We start from the raw sequence: 22,882 nt of genomic DNA, 5'->3' as shown, positions 1-22,882 counted from the left end.
TTGGTGAGGAGGCTAAAATTGAAAGTTCCCTCAGGGGGCCAGCGAGATTGATTGTCCAAAGGATACCGAGGCCCGGTCTCAGAGCAAAGAAAGACTAGCTTCTATTTGCGAACTTCCCGGGACAAATATAGAGTAGCCAAATTAGAAATGAGACACCACAGTGGGGTCTGAGCCTCCACTTTTGAGGGCTGGTTTCCCATGTCTGCGCCACTTCCCAAATAATCCTGCTGAGAGGAGCACCCAGTGTCCCAAGTGCACCAAGTCAGGGGAGACTGCCTGGGAGCCTGGGTGAGGGATGTCTTCCCCACCGCAGGGCCAGGGGCGGGCTGGATGCCCGCAGATGTCCTGGGGCCTGAGGTAGGGACGTCTCCTGTACTGCAGGGCCAGGGGCAGGCCGGATGCCCGCAGAGGGTGGGCCGAATGCCCCACCTGGACGTACGTATGATTTCTAATGGACCAGGTGAAATGCAGTTAAGGAGGGAAACAGACTGGGAGAAACTGAGGGACTCACCGGAAAATAGTCCATGCAGCAGAGAGCAGGCTGAGGTCCTGGGTCGGGGAAGGAGAGGGCGGGGCCACCAGTGGCCGGTTGGGGCCCCGCGCTCACACTCCTTCCTGGGATTTTGGCACCAAATGTAAGATAAATTTTAGCCAAAATAACCAGACAAAGAGAGGCAACAAAGGGCCAGGTAGTTTATTTGAGTACAACTCCCAGGTGATGTTCCGCAGTCTGGGTACTACAGGCCGGGGAAGTCACACACCCCGTCAGGGAGGTGGGGGCTTATAAGGGGTTAGGAGTGGGCAAGATATCCTGGGGGGCGTGGAGAGGTATGATTGGCTAAAGGTGACATAATAGACAACTAGAAACTTTTTTTCCTTCCAAGAGGGAGGAGGCTGACATCCAGGTCTTAGTTGGCACATCAGAAGGATGGAATTCAGGAAGAGCTGTCCCCTTTCCATATAAGGCATGGACCTTGGGGTCTGGTCTGTTCTCCCCCTATGGCATCTCTCTGTTCTGTTTGCATGTCCTTGTTTTTCCTTCCTCCAGCCTAACAGTACAGAATACAGCAAAATATAGACATAACACAGAATAAAATCATGTTTTGAACATCTGTTATGTATCAGTCACTGTGCTTAGTATCTTACACACATTAGTTTTAACCCTCAGAGTAATCCTATCAGATATTTGCCATTATCCCCACTTTACAGATGAAGAAATAGACTTAACTTGCCCAGAGTGACAGAGATCATAAAAATCCTTTGTTTTTTTCTATTACATTATGATACCTTCAATTTAAATAATTATTTGCCTATTCTTGCACATACAGGTTGTCTCCATTTTTGGCCATTTAGAAATATGGCTAATTAACATAGTTCATCATAAAGCAGATTATTTTCTGCCAACCCAACTTCTAGGTAGTATTTGTTTCATATTCAGTGTCATTGTGCAGTGATAGCAGTAGTAAATATTCTTGCCCTTTCTTTTCTTTTTCTTGTTCATATAGTTTTATTGAATGAGTAAAATGATAAGTAAAAAATTGATACATCCAGGAATTTCAAAGAAACAACAAAAATATCCCAAAGTATCAGCCCTTATGCTATTTGGGACACAGCATTTCATACATGGGAAAAAGGACAGTGCACCTGAAGGATGTACAACTGACCAAAGAGAATAAAACCCAGGTTCCTAACTTTACATTTTGATTCCTTCCTGTTCTTGAGAGTCTTCATATTTTATTTTTAATATTACATATTCTAGCAAATTCTGCTTCTAAATGGTTGGCAAAATCTTAAGACTCCAAGCTTAAATTAGGAAATTATATCAATCAGAAATAGTCTATAAGCCCTTTTAAAAAAAATAGTAAACTTTTGCCTTATTTCTAATCTCTAGCTTTTTGGGGCTTTGCAAAGTCATCCAGTCCTAGTGAAGCATCCTTAGGTAATTTAGAAAGCACTTTAAAGACAAAATTAATTTGTCTTTGTTAAGTGGTAGTTACTGTTGTTGCTTTGGAATTCAGTTTTCTGCCTATTGGCATTTTACTTATCAGAACCGCAAATTCTTGACCCAGTTTCCAGACACTATTATAAGTAAGTAATGTAAATGAGTATGGCATACCTCCAAAATCACAAGAATTGAAATGGTTGCTAAGTTACTCTGCATTATAGTTGACTAGATTTATGGTACAGAATTATCAGAGTGTTTTCATTGTAATGACTAATTCTTACCTTGAAAATGTAAAAGGTAAAAATTAGCTCCATTTAGTCATTTCTTATAACTTCAATCACTAATTTTTTTCAGCAGGAGAGGAAGATGCAGTTGAGTGATAACTAAGTAAAGGTTATGAGGCATAGTGACTGGCCTCCCAGGGTTTCAAGGCTATAGGCTAATACATGTTTTCTGTTAAGTATTTCAGTAATGTTTCATCTAAGAAAGTTATTCATACAACTTTTTGAAAAATGGTCAAAGCAAAAAGAGACAAACATTGGGAGGTTGCTTAAAATGAAAAGGCATCAAAATATTTGACTCCAAGAAGTTAAGTGTGACACAAGCATCACTTTTATAATTTCTAACATTGATGATACTGTTTAATTTAAAACTAGAGGCTGCATTTGACATTTTAACCTGGCCCATCTAAAAATGTTTTAGTATGTTATAATTTGAAGTCAGAAAAGAAATTAACCAGGCATGACAAAGAAATACATTGAACTAACTTCTCATTACTGTTACCTCTTTTTTTTTGTATCAAAATGAACTTATTTTATAATGTATATTGTTTGGGAAATTGATATAAACCTATTGTGATAGCTGATAACAGTACATTCATCCATGTAGCTTATATGTTGCTTGCCATGTAGTCTGAGTAGTAAAACTAGAAAGTGCCTATTTTAATGCTCATATTTCAGTAGTGGCTAATTTGTGCACAAGCTCAGTATGCTTAGATAATAACAAAGCCTATAACTTTTGCTTTTGTTTGTAATTTTTAAGAAGTTATTTTGAGAAATTTTTTTACCAGCAAGTCAGCTTTTCAGAGTAATTTTGGAATGTTTATACTTAAAACTCATGGAAAATATTGAACCTCCTGGTCTCACAAAATAGTCATACATCTTATATTTTAAATAATACCATTTTAGAAACTTGGAAATTTCTACTTCAAAATTACATGGTCATTTTTATGCCATGTTATAACCACTTGTTTTATATTGGATCATTATCACATACATACAAATGGGATAACTGATATAAATTTATATACTACTTTGATGTTACTCAGTTAAGCTTTATCCAGAGGTTAATTTGTTGTTATAGTATACCAATACTTCCTAATCATTCATTTTGAATGAATGACTTACAGCTGGGTATTTCATTATTTCCCTAAGGCAAGTGAGCATGAGAATGGTTTCAATTTTGTCCTGATTAATAGAGTGTAGGGTATAGTTTCTTGGTACTAGAAGTTAAAGATCTTGGTGAAATAGTACTTCACAGTAATTCGTAAGTATCTGATTGATAGCCTAGGACAGTAACAGGTTCATCAAATTTTAAAAAAATAACTTTTTTTTTTGTTTACAGGAAACCTGTCTAGTTTAAGTCGTCTTGGTTTGAGATATAACAGACTGTCAGCAATACCCAGATCACTGGCAAAATGCAGTGCACTTGAAGAATTAAATTTAGAGAACAATAACATTTCTACTTTACCAGAGGTAAGAAGTGGATTATGGTAAACTCTTGAAACAAGTCTGCAAGGTAATGAAGGGAAAACTAGTAAATCTTTAGAGCTAGGTAAATAATTTGATGATTGAGATTTGCTTAAATAGTGTGCTGTAGATATACAGATATCATGAAGATAAAAATCCAGAGTAGAAAGAATAGGCATGATTATAGGGGCATAATAATTTGTTTTGATTTTAATGTGCAGAAGGGAGAAACCAAGGTGGAAAATCAGTGTGCTACATTCACCTTTAAAAGGCACCATGTAAATCTTTCTCGTATCATTTTGGGAACTATCAATAAAAGCTATTAAGGAAAAGCTGCATGGCTGGTTTTAAAATTCAACTCCCCAACCCAGTTCAGTTCTAAAAAAGAAAAAAGACACTAAAAAGGTGGTGAATGAAAAGAATGAACTAAATGAAACTATTAATCAGATTAATATTAGCTGCAACACTCCTGTGACCTAAATTATTACCCTGCTTATACACTAATACTAAAGGTAAATACTATTCAGCATATACCCGTCACCAAAGTCTGTTATTTTTCAACACATTACTTTTAAGTTTGATTTTGTTGGTTCTTTAAGAAAAATTATTTTCTTTCGAGGTTAATTGGGCAAGATGCAATACTCTTCTTTCTAAATTGACTTTCTTAACTTTATTTCCACTCTTGCCTTTCCTTCTTTTGCTACCTACTATTTTAACATACCAAGCAACTTGTACGTTTGCCTCTGCTTTTTCAAGCATAATGTCTTATTGTTGTATTTTAACAAATGAAAGAATGGAATTGTAGACTTACAGATTGAGCTTTGGAAAGTCTTTTTTTTTCCTAACAATTAAAAATGTTTTACATAGATCGCTGTATTATGTTTAGACTGTTACAAGTTTTTCCAGGTGTGTGTGTATTTGAAATAAGAATAAAGGTGCTTTGGATGAGTGTTTTTCAGATTATGCTTTGATTTATAAAGAATAATTTCGAGTAGGTGAAGCTATAGGGTTTTAATAATGACTTGATAAGGTAAATTTATTCAGTTGAGTTTTTTCTTAGGGGTACAGAAGTAAAGTAGCACTTACTAATTTGGCTCACTAATTTGGGTGTTTGTGTTTTCAGAAAGCAGTTTGGTCAGAGTACAAAAATGAATTTCCCTGGATTGTAGTTTCTAGGCTGTACCAATCCGCTAAAACTACTGTGACAGTATCTCTCCTGTGGCCAAGAGTACTATTATTAGTAGCAGTGTAAATGGGATAAGGAATAGACTCCATGTATTGTATATATAGCCCTGACAACTAGACTGTCTTTCTTTCTGTGGTAGTAATAATTTAGAATGGTCAAAATAGGTGAGGTTCTACTCTTGAGTGTTATCCCCTTTTATAACATTGATTCATATCCATAATGCAAACAACTAACACATTACTTAGACATTGTTGGGATTCGTTTAGGGTGTGATTTGTGAGTTTAAGTAAGATTGACTGCTTTTACAGTGTCAGTGTGCCTAAATATAAAGACTGGGAGTATATCAGATTTCACAAAATGTGAAATTAAAAATTTTTTTAATGTATCTAGTCTTATTGTCAGTTAATAATTATTGGTTTAGTATACAGACATTGTGCTAAGTACTTTCACATATAATACTTTGTGACAGAAATAAGTCAGGATTTATTTTTGGTGAGAGAATTATAAAGAGGACAGCTCTCTTCATTCTGGTTGTAGAAGAAGGGATGTGTGCGTGTGTGTGTTTAAACTGACCCATTTTCAGATAGAGAAGCTGTTCAGGAAACCTTTGATTGGCTTTGTCCAGATATGGGAAAACATTAAGTCTTACTTAAAAGTAACACAAGTGCTTTGGAAACAGCATATTCCGAATGCAAATATGTAATTATCTGCATTTATAATAAGCACAATAAGGAAAACAATAAAATCCATTAGACAGCACTTACTAGACATTCATGCTGGGGTAAAGCAAGAAAAATCAGGGAAATGTTTTTCAATTGGGGTTCATTATAGTGCTGAAATTAGAACTAGCAAATTGTGTACTTTTCCATTTGAAGACTATCTGAAGATGGACTAGTTTTAATGTAATAGGAAAAGGAATTTAAGCACATATGCTCAAGTGCTCAAGGCATAAGGCTAGGAACTCTATATGTATTATCCCATTTAAATCCTCACTGTAATCCTACTAGTTATTAGGGTATTCTTACCAAATAGGTAAGGAAATAAGACTTAAGTGAAGTTATTATTTTTGGACAGATTTATTGCCTTAAATACTTTCCTGGGAATATTGTAAGAAAGATACTGAGTATCTAATTAGTTCACCAAAATAGGTAAGTAAAAGATCTAAGATGGGAACCCAGGTGTGTCTGACTCTAGAGCAATGATAAGCAACCCCCAGACTTTTTACAATGTAAACTTAGAATGAAAGGTTGGAGAGGTGCCTTCTTGTTGCCCATTTTCTAGTATATTTGGATATCACCATTTTTTCATAGAAAAATGTCAATTCAATAAAGTCAGCTGCAAGAATAATAAAAAATAACATTTTTTTGCCACGGGACTCAATAAAACTATTTTCAGTTAAGTAGGATGTAGACATTTTCTTGAATTGACTGTCATGTGAAGTTTTCTTACCACTCTTATCTGTGTTTTCTTCTTTCGTCTGTGTACACCAACAGACAGATGTTGAGTGGCTTCTTAGTGTTCAGTATAAAGAATAAGTTTCAGTTCACTGTATAATTAATTACACCTTCAGTTATTTGGTTATTTCATTCCTTCAGCTGGCATTCCAAATCAGCTGACAACTCAGAGACTGTCTTCAGTTTCCTTATGGTGGACAGCTGAAATTTGAACATCATTTGTTTAAAATTGAACACACATCTCACACTGCTTGTTTTCTCCCTGCTTGGGCCTTTACATCAATCCAGGATGTTATCTTCTACTTCTCTCAATATTTAAATGTTTTGGTTTTTTTTTTCATCCTTCAAGATCTAGCTCACTCAGGCTCCTTCTTCCTTTTCCAGTTATTCCAGTATTCTTTTCTTTGAATTTAAATAGAGAAGGGTCTTAAAATTTAAGAACTTGTTAAACGAATGAACTAAAATTCAGAGAAATAACTTGCCAAAATCACAAGCTACTAAGAATCTAGATTCAAAACTATTTTATAACCTACACCAGGGTAACATTAATGAGCATGCAAATTACCTGAGAAGCTTGTTACGATTCCTGTTATGATTCTGTAGGAGTGAGACCCAAGAATCCGCCTTTCTAACAAGCTCCCAGGGGGTACTGATGCTGCTCTTCCTTCAACCAGACTTTGAATAGCAAGAGCCTATTCTATGTAATTTATTTCTGATTATATACAGTTATATATTATTTTCTTTTTCCCACCTGTGTGCTTTATTTCTCTAAACATGAGGGCTTATTCTTCTTAATGGCAGAGACTCTTTTAAAAATTCCTAAAACCTAGTACTGTAGTTATATGGTGGGAGGTTGAAGTAAGGAGGTTTGGGTTTATTTGCTAAGTAAATATTGTTTGATATATGTATATTCCTTTGGAATTTTACCATATGGATAAACAAATGTATTATATAATATCAGAAAGTATTATCATTTTCTGAATTTAATATTCCTAAAAGGAACCATGATATTATTGAGTAACAGCTTACTGTGTGCCAGGCATTATGTTAACCTTTAGTAATTTAGGGATAGCTACTTAACTAAGACCTGGATAGGATTGGTTACATAGCAAGTGGCAGAGCCAGGACTCAGGCCTAGACTGTTTGATAATGAAGTTTCTGCTCTATAGACGTCTCAAATTGGCCACTCATGAGATACCTCTTACCTGCAGATATGGTTTCTTTACTCAATATAGTGTTTTAAATCAATTGAAGTCAATAATAAATTGAAGTCAAATAAATAAATTGAAGTCAAATAATCAGGAGGATTCATATAAGCAAATGAGTCTCTTGTTTCTTGTAAAATCTGGAAATCTGACTACCATCGCTCCACATTCCTGCAAGGCAACAATTAGCTAGAGCCAAGTAGTAACTGTCCTCGATAAGGCCTCCTAGGACTGGCCCAACCAGTCTGTGTCATCTGTTACTTGCAGAACCCTTCTAGTCATTTGTGTTTGGGACTGCTGCTCTATATTTAATAGAGTAAGTCTTGTTACAGTTCTAATTCCTATGTTTATTTAATTTTTCATTTTTTTTTTTACAGAGCCTTTTATCAAGTCTTGTGAAACTGAATAGTTTGACCTTAGCTAGAAATTGCTTCCAGTTATATCCAGTAGGTGGTCCATCTCAGTTTTCTACCATCTATTCCCTCAACATGGAACACAATCGAATCAATAAAATTCCATTTGGAATTTTCTCTAGAGCAAAAGTATTAAGTAAGCTGAATATGAAGGTAAGTCTCTATTAGGGAAAAAATGCTGCTTTTACTGTAATTTTAATGATGTTTACTGTTTATCATTGTGAAGAATGGGTACTTGTTTCTTACTGATAAAGTCTAAACTGATAATAAGGATATTCAGAGCAATTTATATTAAATAATAAATATCTTAGAATTGTGCAATTTGTCCTGAAATCATGAATGTCCATAAAAGCATAGTTGTGGGGATAGTCATTGCAGAGCTTTCTGTTACAGTTGGTACCAACTTACTTACAGGGATTTCATTTTCTAAAAATACTATTATCTTCAATGGAAGACTATGAAGCCATTAAAAATAATACAGTAGTCTAGAAGAATTTTAAATACCAGCTGAAATATTCTTAGCAAGTAAGACTCTTTCCATACATAGTTTTTAAAAGCTGTTTTTAATGTGCTGAATTATATATTTGTAGATGTATATTTCATATAACTACTGCTTACCAAAATATAATGTTTATCTATGAATATCAATCAATAAATTATAATATCAGAATTAATATAATTATTTATTTAAAATGTCCTTTTAATATTTCTCTTTTTCTTATTGAGGTATAATTGACATATGACATTATATTAATTACAGGTATATAGCATAATGATTCAACATTTGTATATATTGCTAGATGATCACCAGAGTTAAGTCTAGTTAACATCCTTTGCCATACATAGTTACAGGATATATTTTTTCTGATGTAAACTTTTAAAATTTACTCTAACAATTTTCAGATATGCAATATAGTATTATTATAGTTGCCATACTGTACAGTACATCTCCATGACCTATTTAGACTGAAAATTTGTATCTTTTGACCCCTTTTACCCATTTTACCCAGTCCTCAGTCCCTGCCCCTGGCAACCACTGATCTGTTATCTGTATCTATGAGCTTGCTGTTTGTTTTTAAGATTCCACAAATAAGTGAGACCATATGATACTTGTCTTTCTCTGATGTATTTCACTCAGCATAAAGCCCTCAAGTGCCATCCATGTCACAAATGGGAAGATTTCATTGTCTTTTGTGGATGAATACTATTCCATTTTGTATATATATCACAATTTCTTTATCCACTAATACATCATGGATTGCTTCCCTGTGTTGGCTATTGAAAATAATGCTGCAGTGAACATGGAGTGCAGATATTTTTCTGAGGTAGTTACTTCTGTTTTCTTCAGATAAATACCCAGAAGTGGAATTGCTGGTTCATAAGGTAGTTCTTCTTAGAATTTTTGAGGAACCTCCATAACTGTTTTCCATAGTGGTTGCACCAGTTTGCAGTTCCCACCAACAGTGCAGAGTTCTCTTTTCTCCACATCCTTGTCAGCACTTGTTATTTCTTGTCTTTTTGATACTAGCCATTCTGACAGGTGTGAGGTGATACCTCATTGTGGTTTTGATTTGCATTTCCCAGGTGACGAGTGGTGTTGACATCTTTTTATGTACCTGTTAGCCATTTATATAAATTGTACTGTTGCAATTTCTATTTAGATCCTCTGCCCATTTTTAAATTGGATTGTGCTTTTGCTGTTGAGATTTATGGATTCTTTATGTATTTTGTATGTTAACCCCTTTTCAGATACATGATTTGCAAATTTTTTCTCCCAGTGAGTGATCTTTAGTGTCTTTTTTTGATTATTTGTATTCTTTGCAGTAAATGAGTTTCACATTTGTAACAAGGAAAAATAAGTTTATTGCGAAAGGAAGAAAGAAATGAAAAATGATTTGTCCATTGATTTCATTTATGTGAAAAAACTTTAGGACCAAAATCACACTGTTTCATCTGTTTTTATGATAAATTCAATGATAAATATTATTTTACCATCTTAGGAATTTTTTAAAGTAAAATTGTGGATACTTAGCATTATGATGATGTAATTTGCTATCTTATTAAGTAAGACTTCTCTCCTTTATGGCTCCAAATCTCAAAAATTGCTGAGCTTATCTGGTTTCCTTATGGACTATAATTAGATGTTTCTTCTTCCATTGTGTTAATGAGCATCCACATTTTATTCAGTGATTTCTGTACATTATTACAAAATGTAGAAAACATCATATTTATCATCAGGACCTTTGAAATCTCAAGTTTCAATCTATTAGTGTATTTTCCTTTATCTAATACAGATCATCACATAGGGAACAAACTTTCAGTTTAACCTCAAAATGAAAATTAATTACAATAGGAAAAACTTTGGAGGCTTAGAGTTTTTGTTGCTTTTTTTTCTTTCTGTATTTGGGTATCAGAAAAAGGAAATAGGGTTTCGGTTTTAAAATCTCTTTCCATAGAGGGTATACATGGGGCTTTGTTTTTGTGCTTCTCCCTTTGGATGCTGCTTTTTGCTTTTGCCAGGACAATCAGTTGACATCACTTCCCTTGGACTTTGGAACTTGGACCAGTATGGTAGAACTGAATTTAGCCACTAATCAGCTCACAAAGATCCCTGAGGATGTGTCCGGTCTCGTTTCTCTTGAGGTGAGTCTGAAAGAGCATTTATTTAGAACTTCTTAGACCCTTCCACATCTCTCTCACTTAAAACGTTTCTGTTCAAATAAGCAGTTTCTGTTTGAGTGAAGAGCGTAATTAGAAATGTTAGAGTCTTCTTAAAACATACAACTCCATCACAGTTCTGGAAGTGTTGACTTAATCTGGTGTCTGTTCTTCTGAATTACTCTTGTCCACTAAAAGTTGGTAGGTTTGAGTGCTGTAAAGTACCTTTGAAAGAAAAGGTCTCCAAAACTTAGCTTCTTTTAGAACATATTTTTATCCTTAACTGGTTTAAGAATTCTGCACTGTTATCTACTAAAATAATTATGGATTCCTCAGACTGGTGTTCAGAACCTTTCATGTGATTCTGGGCTACCTTTCCATGCTAATTACCCACCTGCTCTTTATTATTTTACTTACTATAGATTATTTTCTTGTTGGAAATGTGTGCATATTTCTAGCTCTATACATTTAGTCTTACTGTTCCTATATCTAGAATGCCCTCTCTTTATCCCCTTAACTGTTTCTTTTAAAATTCTTTCCATAATTAAAAATCCATCTTACTGTCATTTCCTCAAAGATGATTTCTCTTGACTCTGAGTACCTAGAATCTTCATCCTTTTGATGAAAAAGCTTACTAATAGGAAATACATATTTTTTAAAATTTTCTCTATATCCATGTTTAAAAAAATCTATTTTCTATATTCTTTTATTTTATTTAGTAAGGTGGAATAGTTGGTATAATGGTTAAAAGCATGAGCTTTGCAGCCAAACAGATCTACCTATAATCCACTTTTATCTCTTTTTATTCATGGATTTTTTTAAAATTCATGGATTCAAGTCCAAGCTTTACTTTTCTCAGCTGCAGAATGGGAATAATTTTCCTCATAAAGTTGTACTTAACTATCTAATGTGATAATGCACCTAATGCATTTAGTACAGTACCCTGCAAATAGTAAACTCAGTAAATGGTAGCTGCTATTATTATTTTCTTGGTCTAATTGTACATGTTTATTTTATTATGGGTGGTGTAACTTTGGGAGAAGTAGGTGGTCATAAAAAATCAGCCAGAGACTTGTGTAGGTCTCTTTATTCTGTGCCCTTTTCACTTTCCCCATACTTGGTGTTGTCTCCCTGACCCACCCCACTGTAACTTCTCTCAGAACAAGGACTTTTGTCCTCAACCATTTTTTTCCTTCTTCATTTATTGCAGGATGCCTTGCAATGTAAAAAATATTCTGCAGATAATAACTGCCGTGGATTGATATGGGTAGTTTTACAAGTCAATTTTTACCTCTCTTAAATGATGGTTTGTAAGGGATTTTGAATAAATAATTGGTTCCCTGTTAGACATTTGTAACTATTCAGTATCAAAATACTGTTAACTATGTGAATCTTAGTCTAAGTAGTGAATTATTTCACTTTTTTTGTAGTTTAAATTCGTTCTTTTTGCTCTCATTAGTTTTGACTTAAATAAAATCTCTATCTTAATATCCAGTAACTGGTGATTTTTTTTTTAAGATTACTAAGTTAAATGTTTTATGTTGTATAATTGAACATTACTCTTAATATTCACTGTTTAGAGAATTAACATTGCTTAATAAATTTTAAGTCACAATGGCAATGCATAATTCCATTTCATAAGTTGTTAAATTTTATCAATAATTTCTCTTTAGGTTCTAATATTATCAAATAATCTTCTAAAGAAACTTCCTCATGGTCTTGGAAACCTCAGGAAATTAAGGGAGTTGGATCTAGAGGAGAACAAATTGGAATCCTTGCCAAATGAAATTGCCTATCTTAAGGATTTACAGGTAAAACTTTGTCTTGGTGATTTTATAGTTACATGATAAGTTTTGGGCTGCATTTCAAATAACATTTTTCTTAAGAATTTGATCTGATTCTTGTACCAAATAGATTTTCTTACAGCATTACTGTAAGAAAATACAGCTGAATTTTATTTTCATGTAAGCTATCTACTTTTGTCTTCTAACAAATGATACTTTTTGAAAGAAAAACTTAGTGATTCTTATGTCATCCAATCTAATTTCCCTGTTAGTTTATCTTACTTGTGGATGTATTACTTTAAATTTATATAAGTTGTAGGAAATATATATGTAACTGTCTTTTATTTTGTTAATGTTTTAGAAATTAGTCTTGACAAACAACCAGTTGACCACTCTTCCCAGAGGCATTGGTCATCTTACGAATCTCACACATCTAGGCCTTGGAGAGAACCTCCTTACTCATCTTCCTGAGGAAATTGGTATGAATTACTTGGGTTCTTGACTTTTTACTAATTTGCTCTTGTGTGTTCAAGCGGTATTTCATATAAATATGACAGATTACTGTTTTTGTCAATTGAGGTTCATCAAGTTCAAGATTTTTTTCATAGAACACCAGTAGTTGGTTGGTTGGTTGGTTTTGCTTAGGTTTCCTCATGAAGAGTTAGGGGTAATGCTGTGTTTGAGAATGTTTTAGCATAGTTGTATTTCCAATAGGTTTAACTTCAGTTTAGAAGCATTATTCATATTTCTTCTAAGTTTAAAAATGATACAGGCTGGGATCAAATTAGTAATGAAAGTTCCTTATGATATTTAGGATTAATATTAATATTTGTGACTACTTTAGAATTTTAAAGCATTTTCATTTTCATTATTTCATATAGTCAACATGACCACCTTTAATTTTAGGCAGTATAAACTTGTAATTGCATTTTACAAAGAGAGTTAATTGATTAAGGTCACATAGTAGTTCTTACATTAGTAATTCCATGTATTATGTTCTACCACGTATACCATGCTGTATCAGAAGCACTATAGATTAGTGGTTAAGAATGGTTTTAGGATAACACTGACAATTTAAAATATGGCTCTGCTGCTTATTGGCTTTGTGGCTTCAGATAAAGTATGGAAACTCCTTGAGCTTCAAGTTTCATACCTGTAAAGATGATAATAGTAATTTCTCATAGGGTTGCTCTGAATAGTAAATAAAATCTTAAATGTAAACAAATCCATTACTTGGTAGCCATTATTTTTATTAGTATTCTATGTACTACTATAAAATATTATAAATTTTGAAGTTTAAAAATTGGAGACACAGGAGGCAACTTCACACTTTGATTTCTAGTATTTTACTCAGCTGGTCTCATGCAATTGCTTGAGACATTTGCATAGAAAGTATGAGTACCCTAAAACAATCTAAGACAAATTTTTAAAAGAAAACATAAATTGATTTTTGGCTTACTGCCAAATATGTGATAACTCTCATAGTGAAAGATTTATACTGAGTAACAAAAATTTTTCATTGAGAAATGTATTAATTAGAGAGGTCTTCACATTGTCTATAACAGGAAAGTGATTATAGGCATAGACTACACAATAACTTACCTTTGGAGTTTCAGAAAAATATGTCTTAATGTCAGGATGTCCCAAACAGAATATCTGGAGATATAGCATGAGTGCTTTTAAAAAAAACACTCCAGGCTTGGAAAGCAAACATAAAAGAAGACATTCTGATTTAAATTGGTATAGAGTGTGACCTGGACATAGGGTTTTTCAAATCTTCCCAGTTGATTTGAACATGCAGCAAAGTTTGGGATCCACAGTTGCAGAGAGTTTTAAAACAAAGAGAAGAGAGTTAAGAGGTAATGTATATGATGCCCAAGATAGTGTCATGCCCAGTTGAACTTTTCTAATAGTAACTAATTTTTAAAAAAATAATAACTTAATTTTTTTGAACAGGTACACTGGAGAACCTAGAAGAATTGTATTTGAATGACAACCCCAACCTGCACAGCCTTCCCTTTGAGCTGGCTCTTTGCAGCAAGCTTTCAATCATGAGTATTGAGAACTGTCCACTCAGTCATCTTCCACCTCAGATTGTTGCTGGAGGTCCTTCTTTCATCATTCAGTTCCTAAAGATGCAGGGTCCATATCGTGCCATGGTCTGATACAAATCTGCTGGTCCCACACACTGTTCAAAAATAGACTGCCGTTAATGTTTCACATCTATATCTGTATCTATTTATGTAGATATTGATATATTTGGCAGATTTATAAAGACTGCATATGTGTTTCTGCTCATAGAGGAATCATAGCCATTTAGATTTTTTTTAATTCTGTACAAAAGGCTTATATAAGTTTTCTTTGCTAAACTTGATGGATGTTTTTCTGTTGTGTAATATGATATGCCAGTTTGCTTAAAACATTTGCCAACAAATAATGAAATTAATAAATTTAAGGGACAGAGGTAGTATAGTGAGATATACTTTCTCTTAGCAAAAATAATGGACAATTTTGTTGCAAGTTTTCATACACATTTTCCCCTTACCAATTGTCAGATTTTTATATTATTATAGGTCCTAAAAGTAGAATTTTTCTTTAACTTATTTTGCAATTTGAGATTTAAATTTTATATGTTGTTTACAGTCAGAGTAAATCACTGGATTTTTTTGTTTGTGTTGATTTGCTCTGTTTTAATCAGTCAGATCTAGAGTTCTCTGCTAAAGAATTTGCATCAGCTGTTTAAATATTAAAAGATACTTGCTTGTTGAAAAACTGGCAAAGTGAAAAGATAGGGTCAAAAATTCTAGAATTCCTTTGTTTTCTCTGATCAATTGTAAAGCAAAATATCTGAAGTGAGTCTTTGGGTAAGGGGAGGGTATTGAGACCTTTTCAAGTATAAATATCATTTCTTAAGTTTGGGGGAACAGAAACTTGTAATGCAAAGAAGTTTTCATACCTAAAAGTTGCAGATCCACAAAAACTTACAGAATAATTTGACAAAAAAAAAAGATACACATAAACATACACATTCTATATATGTATATACAATGCTATATAGATATGTATTTATTATATCATAAACTACAATAGGTAACTTTAAGGATTTCTCCCTAGCCTTGTACAATGAAATGAATGTTTTTCTTTGAACACTGCAATATATGTTTGTTTCAAGGTTATTTAACAGTGTACTAAGGTTTTATATCTTGACTTGCCTTGTACATCTTTCAGTTCTGGAATATCTGCATCTAAGCACAATATGTTCACACTGTGCTGTATTGCTGCTGAACTAAATGCACTTTTCCCCATGTGTGGGGCACTGGCTTCAAACAACTCAGTTCAGTACCATTGGTTTTAATCTCATTTTTCCTTTTTTGGTAGTTGTTAATGCAGTTATGGAAAAGAGGCACATTGCATAGAAGCCATTGGTAGTTCAGTGGAAGTTCTGTAAGATGTGCATGTGCTATTTGATACATACATATATATATATATATATATATATATATATATATATATATATATATGTATTTTTTTTTTTTTTTTTTTGCTTTACTGCTTTTGAGACTAGCAGTATTGTAAATGTGTCTCCCTTATACAGTACTCTTACTTACTTCTGGTGGTGTGGGTCTAAATCAATTTGATTATTGAAAGAGGCTCACACAGCAAGTGCTTTCTAGATATCCTAAAAAACCTCCCATAGAATGAATAACTATTATGTATAATTGTGTATTGCTGCTTGGTTTTAATTTTTTTCCATTTAGATGGGCATTGTATTTTAAATAAAACCATTTTTGGAATTAAGGCTATGTAATATTAAGATAGAATTTGGAGGGTTTTTTTTTTTTCTTTTCCTGTTACTCCACATCAGGACTAAGTTTGAGGTTGAACCTACATTCATAATTGGCAATTTTTTAAGGAGCAACTAAGAAATGGAAGGCAGGTGAAGATATAAAACCCTAGAATGCTTAAATGTGCTGTAAAACTATTGTAGATGTCACTGGATTTTACCAAGTAATATCCTTTCTTCTTTTTTTTTCATCTACTGTGGCTTTTCAGTTAAAATTTTGTTTATAAAAGGAATTTGTTTATTACAGCTCTGTTTAGAGCTTGTGTGTATGTGTGGTTTTTAAAAATCTATATCCAGGTGTGTTTATATATTAAGATGGTGGAACTTAGACTTTAAAGGCAGTAAGTAACCTAATGTCTTTTTGGGAAGAAGAAAAAAAGTATGGTTTATTGTTTGTCAAAAATGAAAATAGATATGGTTTTTCAAACATTTGGTTCCCCTATCTTCATTCCATTAGTCTGTAACAAATGAAAAGTGATCACAATCTTCCATGTAGAAGTGATGGTACAGGCAAACCATATATAGCTGAGGGGTTACTTAAGAAGCATAAAGCATATGTTCTGTTTATGGCTGCCACCTTGTAAGAGCCCATAATTTCATTTCTTTTTCTAACAAGAAACTAAAATTGGACTCTAGTTGTGATATCCTTTTGAAATCGAGGTATTTAATATTTAAGTAGTTTGACTATAATAAGGAATATTATTGAATGACTTAAACTAATACATTGCCTGAAACTGCAGTGGGACTAACTGGCATGTCCAAAAATTTTCCTTTTTTTTTTAAAGAAATTAGGTTTAATCTCTCCATGAGGCCCAGTAAATAAGAAAAAGAATATCATTAGAATGTTACATTGTAAAAACTTTGCTCTAAACTTCACTTTTTGTTGTTATATGTAGTAGCCAAATGGCAGTGGCAGTGTCAAGCAGATCTTCTTTTGTGGTAGTTAATGCTTTTAAAATTCTCTATGATTGTGTCATACAGAAAGAAGGGGGAGATGCTAAATAATTTATGGACCTGATGGATACAAAAGAAAACAGTAGAAGATAGAAACTCTTGGAGGATAAAATACACATAAAATATTTATTTGTACTTATATTAAAGGTGGGTGATGCAAATGGAATGAGCTCTGAAAATGTAATTACATATATCTAATTTATCTCATTGTAAATTCTGAATCATTTAAAATGGATAAACTGTTATACATCACAATATTTCCAGTCTTTCTCTGGTGACTTTTGGCTTTTTATCTCACAGTTACTGCTAAGCCATGCGTGTTGAGTCTAAATTTCAACTTGCAGAATTGGTAATTATTTATCAGTCAGAATGGGTCTGGTTAAGTGTGTGAAATGGGACACTTTGGAATGGAAAGGAGCCACTATCAATCATATTGGGCCAACAGCCATACAACAGAACTGTCTTTGGAAAACCAGGATATATGGTTATTCCTGCATGATTAAAATTAGATGAAAGCAAGTGGCACAATCCAAAAGAAGCAGAATAATAAATCTCTGAAAATTTCAAATTTAACTAAAAGGAGTAACTTTTGACAAAAGGTTACCTTCTGTCTATACTAGAGGATAAGATAGTATACCAAATATCTTAGCTAAAACTTTTCTCTTGCTTTATTCTTTTGGTTGGTTTAGCCTTTAAAAGTCAATCTGAGCAATTGGAAAACATGTGACAATCTTTGGTTAATTTAGCAAATCTCTGAAAACTTGAATATAGAATAATTGTGATACTGATTTGGATATATAAGGAAGTATCTTGAATGTTGTTATATAAGAAAGTGTTTTATAAAATAGATAATAGTACTGTGTTACTGAATACAATGCCTTTACCTGATAATACAATTCTTAGGACACATTTGTGGGTTTTAATTTTTAACTTTGAAATATGATAAAATATAAATAAGGTTTATTTTAGATTATTCTCTTTACACACTTGTTAATTGTACCACTGACATTTTACATTCTAAATATAAACTGTTTTGAAAAGAAATACCTGTTTTCAAGACTTTAACTCGATAGTAGCTATAGTGTTTCAGATTAGGGATGTTCTGAAGTTTAGTAGGAGGAATAGTGCCTCCATTGAGAGCAGTATAGGTAGGGCTACTTAGGGGAGATTTATTCACATCATAGATTTGTATATTTATTATGACATTTTTTCAGTAGATGGCAGGCAAGTGTCTTATTCTAACAAAATCAGTATACTATGTCAATTCCTGACAGATGGAAGTAAAGAGACTTGAGTAGGGAGTATTTCCTCCCTTCATTTGCACAGTGGTGCTAGGTGGGTTAATAGGAGATTTAATCTTACTGCCAATTATTAAAACCCCATTCTAACAATGCTAGTAACAATTGGATAATATTTTGATGACATGAGCAGTTACTATTAATGATCTGATTTGGAAAATCTAATTACAATCTATATAGATACTTTATCAGTGACCATTATGTTATCTAATATGCCTTTTATTGTTACTGGTAGTATTTATGTGGAGAATTTAATCTTCCACTGCTCTAATCAGGCTTAATATACAAATAACATTTACATTAGTCATTTATAGCATTTTCTTTTCCTGATTTTATAGAAATTATCCAATAAGCCTGTCCATCTAGCTTGCACTTAAAATCTAGTGTCTACTACTGAAGGGAATGATCTACGTAAAGTTTAAATCATTTATATATTTTAATGTTTTTCTTTAATAGAAAAGTACTCTAATATGTAATTTTTCCTCATTTTTCTTTTCTCACTTTAAATTCATTTTAACAGTGTTCAGAAGGTTGTTTTTGTAATTGCTTTGTTTTACATCCTTATTAATGAATAGTGTCTTTTGGTTATATTTTAGTTTGTACATTAGAACTTGTGTTTAATTAGATATTGATAGAACACTACAAAAATGATAATATCAGAGAACAATATTAAACAGGTTTGACTTTTCTCCTAGTAAAGATTGGGCTTCTGCTGATGTTTAACGGGGCTTGTGCCATGGTAAAATAAATACTTAGCTATTCTGAATTATGATTCAAGGCCAAAAGGGGTCAACAGCATTCAGAAAAATGTACTTTTAACCGGAATTATATTGTTGATTATTTTAGCTATATAAAAATTATCTACTTTTTCAGTCATTCTGCAATAAGATAGTCAATATAAGTAAATGTTTTGCCATTGAGTCTTTTAAAAAATTTCCAATTCTACGTATAACTGAAGTTGGAGATAAAATAAATCTTTGCAGTGTCATAAAACCACAAATATGTAAAACTCAGAGAAGTGATGCTTCACTACCATTTAATCTTATGAAAACCTTTAAAACAGCAATTGCCATGCATAAGGTATAGAAAAATAGGTGCACAAAAAGATGCAAGAAAATATTTTGTATGGTTAATAATGACCTTCAAAATAGTTATTTATATTGTTTATATTTCCTATTTCTAAAACCCCAATTACAGTGGGGTCTTTTTGTTTGTTTTTGTTTTTTTAAATATTAGAATAATAATGAATATATCCCATGATGAAGACTATCCTATTATTTAGACACTGAATGAATTATTAGAGGTAATTCTCCCATTCTGAGCCTTCATGAAGAAAATGCCTTTTGTTTTGTAACATTTCATAAGAAAATCTGCACTGCTGTTTAAGATATCTTAGTAACTAAAGGTAAAAATTGAATTTTTAGAAGGATTTCTAGAAAAGGAACATCGTGATATTGGCGGCTAATGAACATTATTTGAGTTGTGTTTTTACATGTTTCATGAAAACAAAAGCTATAAGGGTAAAGGAGACCTTATCCAGTGGGAACTATTTTATTGGCTGAAGAAAATTTATCAGGGAAGATAACAAATACTAGTCCTGTGCACAATGTTATTGACTGTTATCTTTCCTCTTAACAGTCTTTGATAATGAATTTTTTAAAGTCACTCTAGCTACAAGAAGACTGGATTGAAGGGAATCAAAACTAGAGGCCAGTGGGTCAGAAGTTGTAGTAATCCAGGTGGGAGATAATGGCTTTGATTGATATTGTAGCAGCGGGGATAGAAAGAAGGAAACATTTAAGGGAGCCCTAGGAAGAATATTAGTAAGACTTCGTGATTGATTTGAAAAAGCAACTTAGAAAATCAAAACTTACCCCCAGGATGTAGCTTAAGCCTCTGGATGTATTTACTAAACTGGAACTTTGCAGGAAGACCAGGTTCTTCTAGTTTGGGTGTAGGGAGAAGATGTTACAGTATTTGTGATACATCAAGTGGAGATGTCAGGTAAATCCAGTTCATTGAAGGTTAGGTCTGAAAACAGATGATCTAGAATATTGATGATAATTGAAGCAAGAGTTTCCTATGCAGACCATGCAGAAGAGGATGGAATCCTGTTGAACTCTAACATTTAGCTTTCGTGTAGTTAGAAGAAGCCAAAAGAAATTTGAGAAGTAGCTGTAGTAAAAATGTAAATAAAAATGGTTTAGGAAACTGAATATCCATTGAGAGTTCAATTTGTCTGACATTGCAGTGAATTCTGCTTTGATATCATTTTAGTTTCTGTGCCTATTTTTCTAGGATTCTGTGCTGTCCAAAATGGTTGCCACAGAGCAAATGGTTGCCACTGTTTAAATTCAGATTAATTAAAATGAAATAAAAATTTAATTCCTCAGTCCCAATACTTAAGTGCTCAGTAACCGTATGTGGCTGGTGGCTACTGTGTTAGTATTGATAAAGAACATTTCTGTCATCACAGACAATACTACTGTCTGGTGATTCTAGTTTATAGCCACTCTTCTCCATAATTACTTTCCAGCCCTGAAGCTGAGATAGAGATTACACTAAGTGCTTGTTCAGGTTGAGCCTCTGTGCAGTATTATTTCTCCAGAGAATTGGGTGGAGGGTGCAAAAAGGAATGTTAAGGGCAATTCTTCATGGTCTTCCCATCAATCTTACATGATTGCTTATATTCTTATTTAAAGTTAATACCCTTAAATCTTATTTCTAGAAATGTCACTTAAGAGATTTTACTTTTTTTAATTAAGAAAAATAGGTTTATTAATAATTTTTTATTGCTTGCTTTTGCCCATATTCTAATTATTTAATCAGCTGGTTAATGGTGGTCTTTCTCCCTTCATTTTTGCTATTTATTAACTCTTTGCTTTGTAGGTGATCTGGCATGGATTAGATTTGAGATAACTGGCCAAGTATATACATTTATCTTTAACTCATCTTTCAGTTAAAATTCTTTGATTCATGATCTTTGATCAAGACTGGCTTATCTGGTCAAGCTAAACAACTAGATTTTCATGGTCTTAGCCCTCCTAGCAAGAATTAGTCCCAGGAAGGGAATGTCTGTATTTGGGAGGGGCATGGTCTAAAGTGCACACAAAAAAATTCTGACTTGAAAGCAATACCATTATATAATACAAAAATACTTAAATTGAAATGATTATATTATTGGCTCTTTAAAGTCTTCTGCAGATTAAAGTGATTATACTGTCAATTCTTAAACTTTTTTTTTTACTGAGATTTTCAAAACTGAGTAAATTTGTTTAAATTGTAAGTGCACTTATGCCAGTGAGTTAGTATATATTGTCAATTTAGTTACCTTTGGAATTTGTCATTGTTAATGTCCAAGCCTTTTTAAAGATTTCACTTGATTGAATAATTACAGTTCACATTTCCCTGTTGAGATAAGAGAGAGGAATCCGAATGGTTGGCCTTTTTTTTTGTTAAGTTTTTTTACAACTAGCCTTGAAAATTAGTTAGTACACGTAATTTTAATGTAATTTATTTCTTAGGGAATTTTAATGTTCATTGTTTAAGCATCTAAATGGCCATGTTTCTTGTGATATAGTAGTACTCAGAATGTTTGGAATTAGCCTTTAATTTCTGAAGTGTAAAGATACATGTGTATGTCAATACATATATGTAAATAAGAGAAAAGCACAATGACAAATGAAGTCAACTGTGTGTTTCAGCTCAGGTAGGTGACCAATTTATCAAGAAGTTCTCTGGCTTTCCTTGATTTGGAGGGTCATGTTTTGTTAAATTTTATTTATCACAGATTCCATGACTTTTAACCAGCACTATTCCTTGGTGCAAAACAATGTTTTATCATGTATCTTTTCTTGTCAAACCCATGCTATAGACACAGGAATTTTTGCCCTTGAGGAGGGTACAATCTAATGGATTTCACACCTACTTGAGTAATCTAATTTAAAAAAAATTGTATTCAGAGTTCAATTTTTCTAACCTCCAAAAGCATCTCCTGTTATTTAGTAAAGGACATCCCGAAGCAATTGAGAACATTGATTACCTTTTAAAAAGTACTGACAGACTGGCTTATAGGGAATAAAATGTTAATATCAAGAGTTACAGATGAGCCTGGGTTTGGAATGATTAGGATTTTCTCCAAAAATGTTTGGTGACTTCTTTTTCTTTCTGTGGATATCAGCTTAGATGCAAGTAATCTGTACATTTTGGGGTTTGATGTCACTTTCAAAAGAACACCGTGCAGTCAAGAATCTTTTAAGTAACCCCTCATTTATTCAGATTGCATATGAAAACTAAAAGCAAAAATTTCCAGATTTTCTCCTTTTGTACAGTAATGACTTAGCCTGTTACTTTTCCCACAGCAGTTATATTCTTTAGTTATTGTAGATGAGGT

At 33.0% G+C, this 22,882-nt stretch overlaps 1 protein-coding gene across 2 annotated transcripts in view; it reads left to right on the top strand.

Annotated features, from left to right (window-relative positions):
* Nucleotides 1-16,483, top strand: part of SHOC2 (SHOC2 leucine rich repeat scaffold protein) — a 123,272-nt gene extending 106,789 nt beyond the window's left edge. For both annotated transcript variants that reach the window (XM_037001274.2, XM_037001275.2), the window contains exons 4-9: nucleotides 3,569-3,699; nucleotides 7,916-8,104; nucleotides 10,472-10,594; nucleotides 12,283-12,420; nucleotides 12,755-12,872; nucleotides 14,350-16,483. In XM_037001274.2, the coding sequence (XP_036857169.1) occupies nucleotides 3,569-3,699; nucleotides 7,916-8,104; nucleotides 10,472-10,594; nucleotides 12,283-12,420; nucleotides 12,755-12,872; nucleotides 14,350-14,558 (908 nt within the window). In that variant the 3' untranslated portion in view covers nucleotides 14,559-16,483. The remainder of the gene's footprint in view (nucleotides 1-3,568; nucleotides 3,700-7,915; nucleotides 8,105-10,471; nucleotides 10,595-12,282; nucleotides 12,421-12,754; nucleotides 12,873-14,349) is intronic.
* Nucleotides 16,484-22,882: the final 6,399 nt, after the last annotated feature.

This window comes from Manis javanica, chromosome 7 (assembly GCF_040802235.1).
Source record: "Manis javanica isolate MJ-LG chromosome 7, MJ_LKY, whole genome shotgun sequence".
In the NCBI taxonomy this organism is placed as follows: domain Eukaryota; kingdom Metazoa; phylum Chordata; class Mammalia; order Pholidota; family Manidae; genus Manis; species Manis javanica.
Note: the sequence above shows the minus strand (reverse complement) of the source record. Positions and strands in the feature narration are given on the sequence as shown.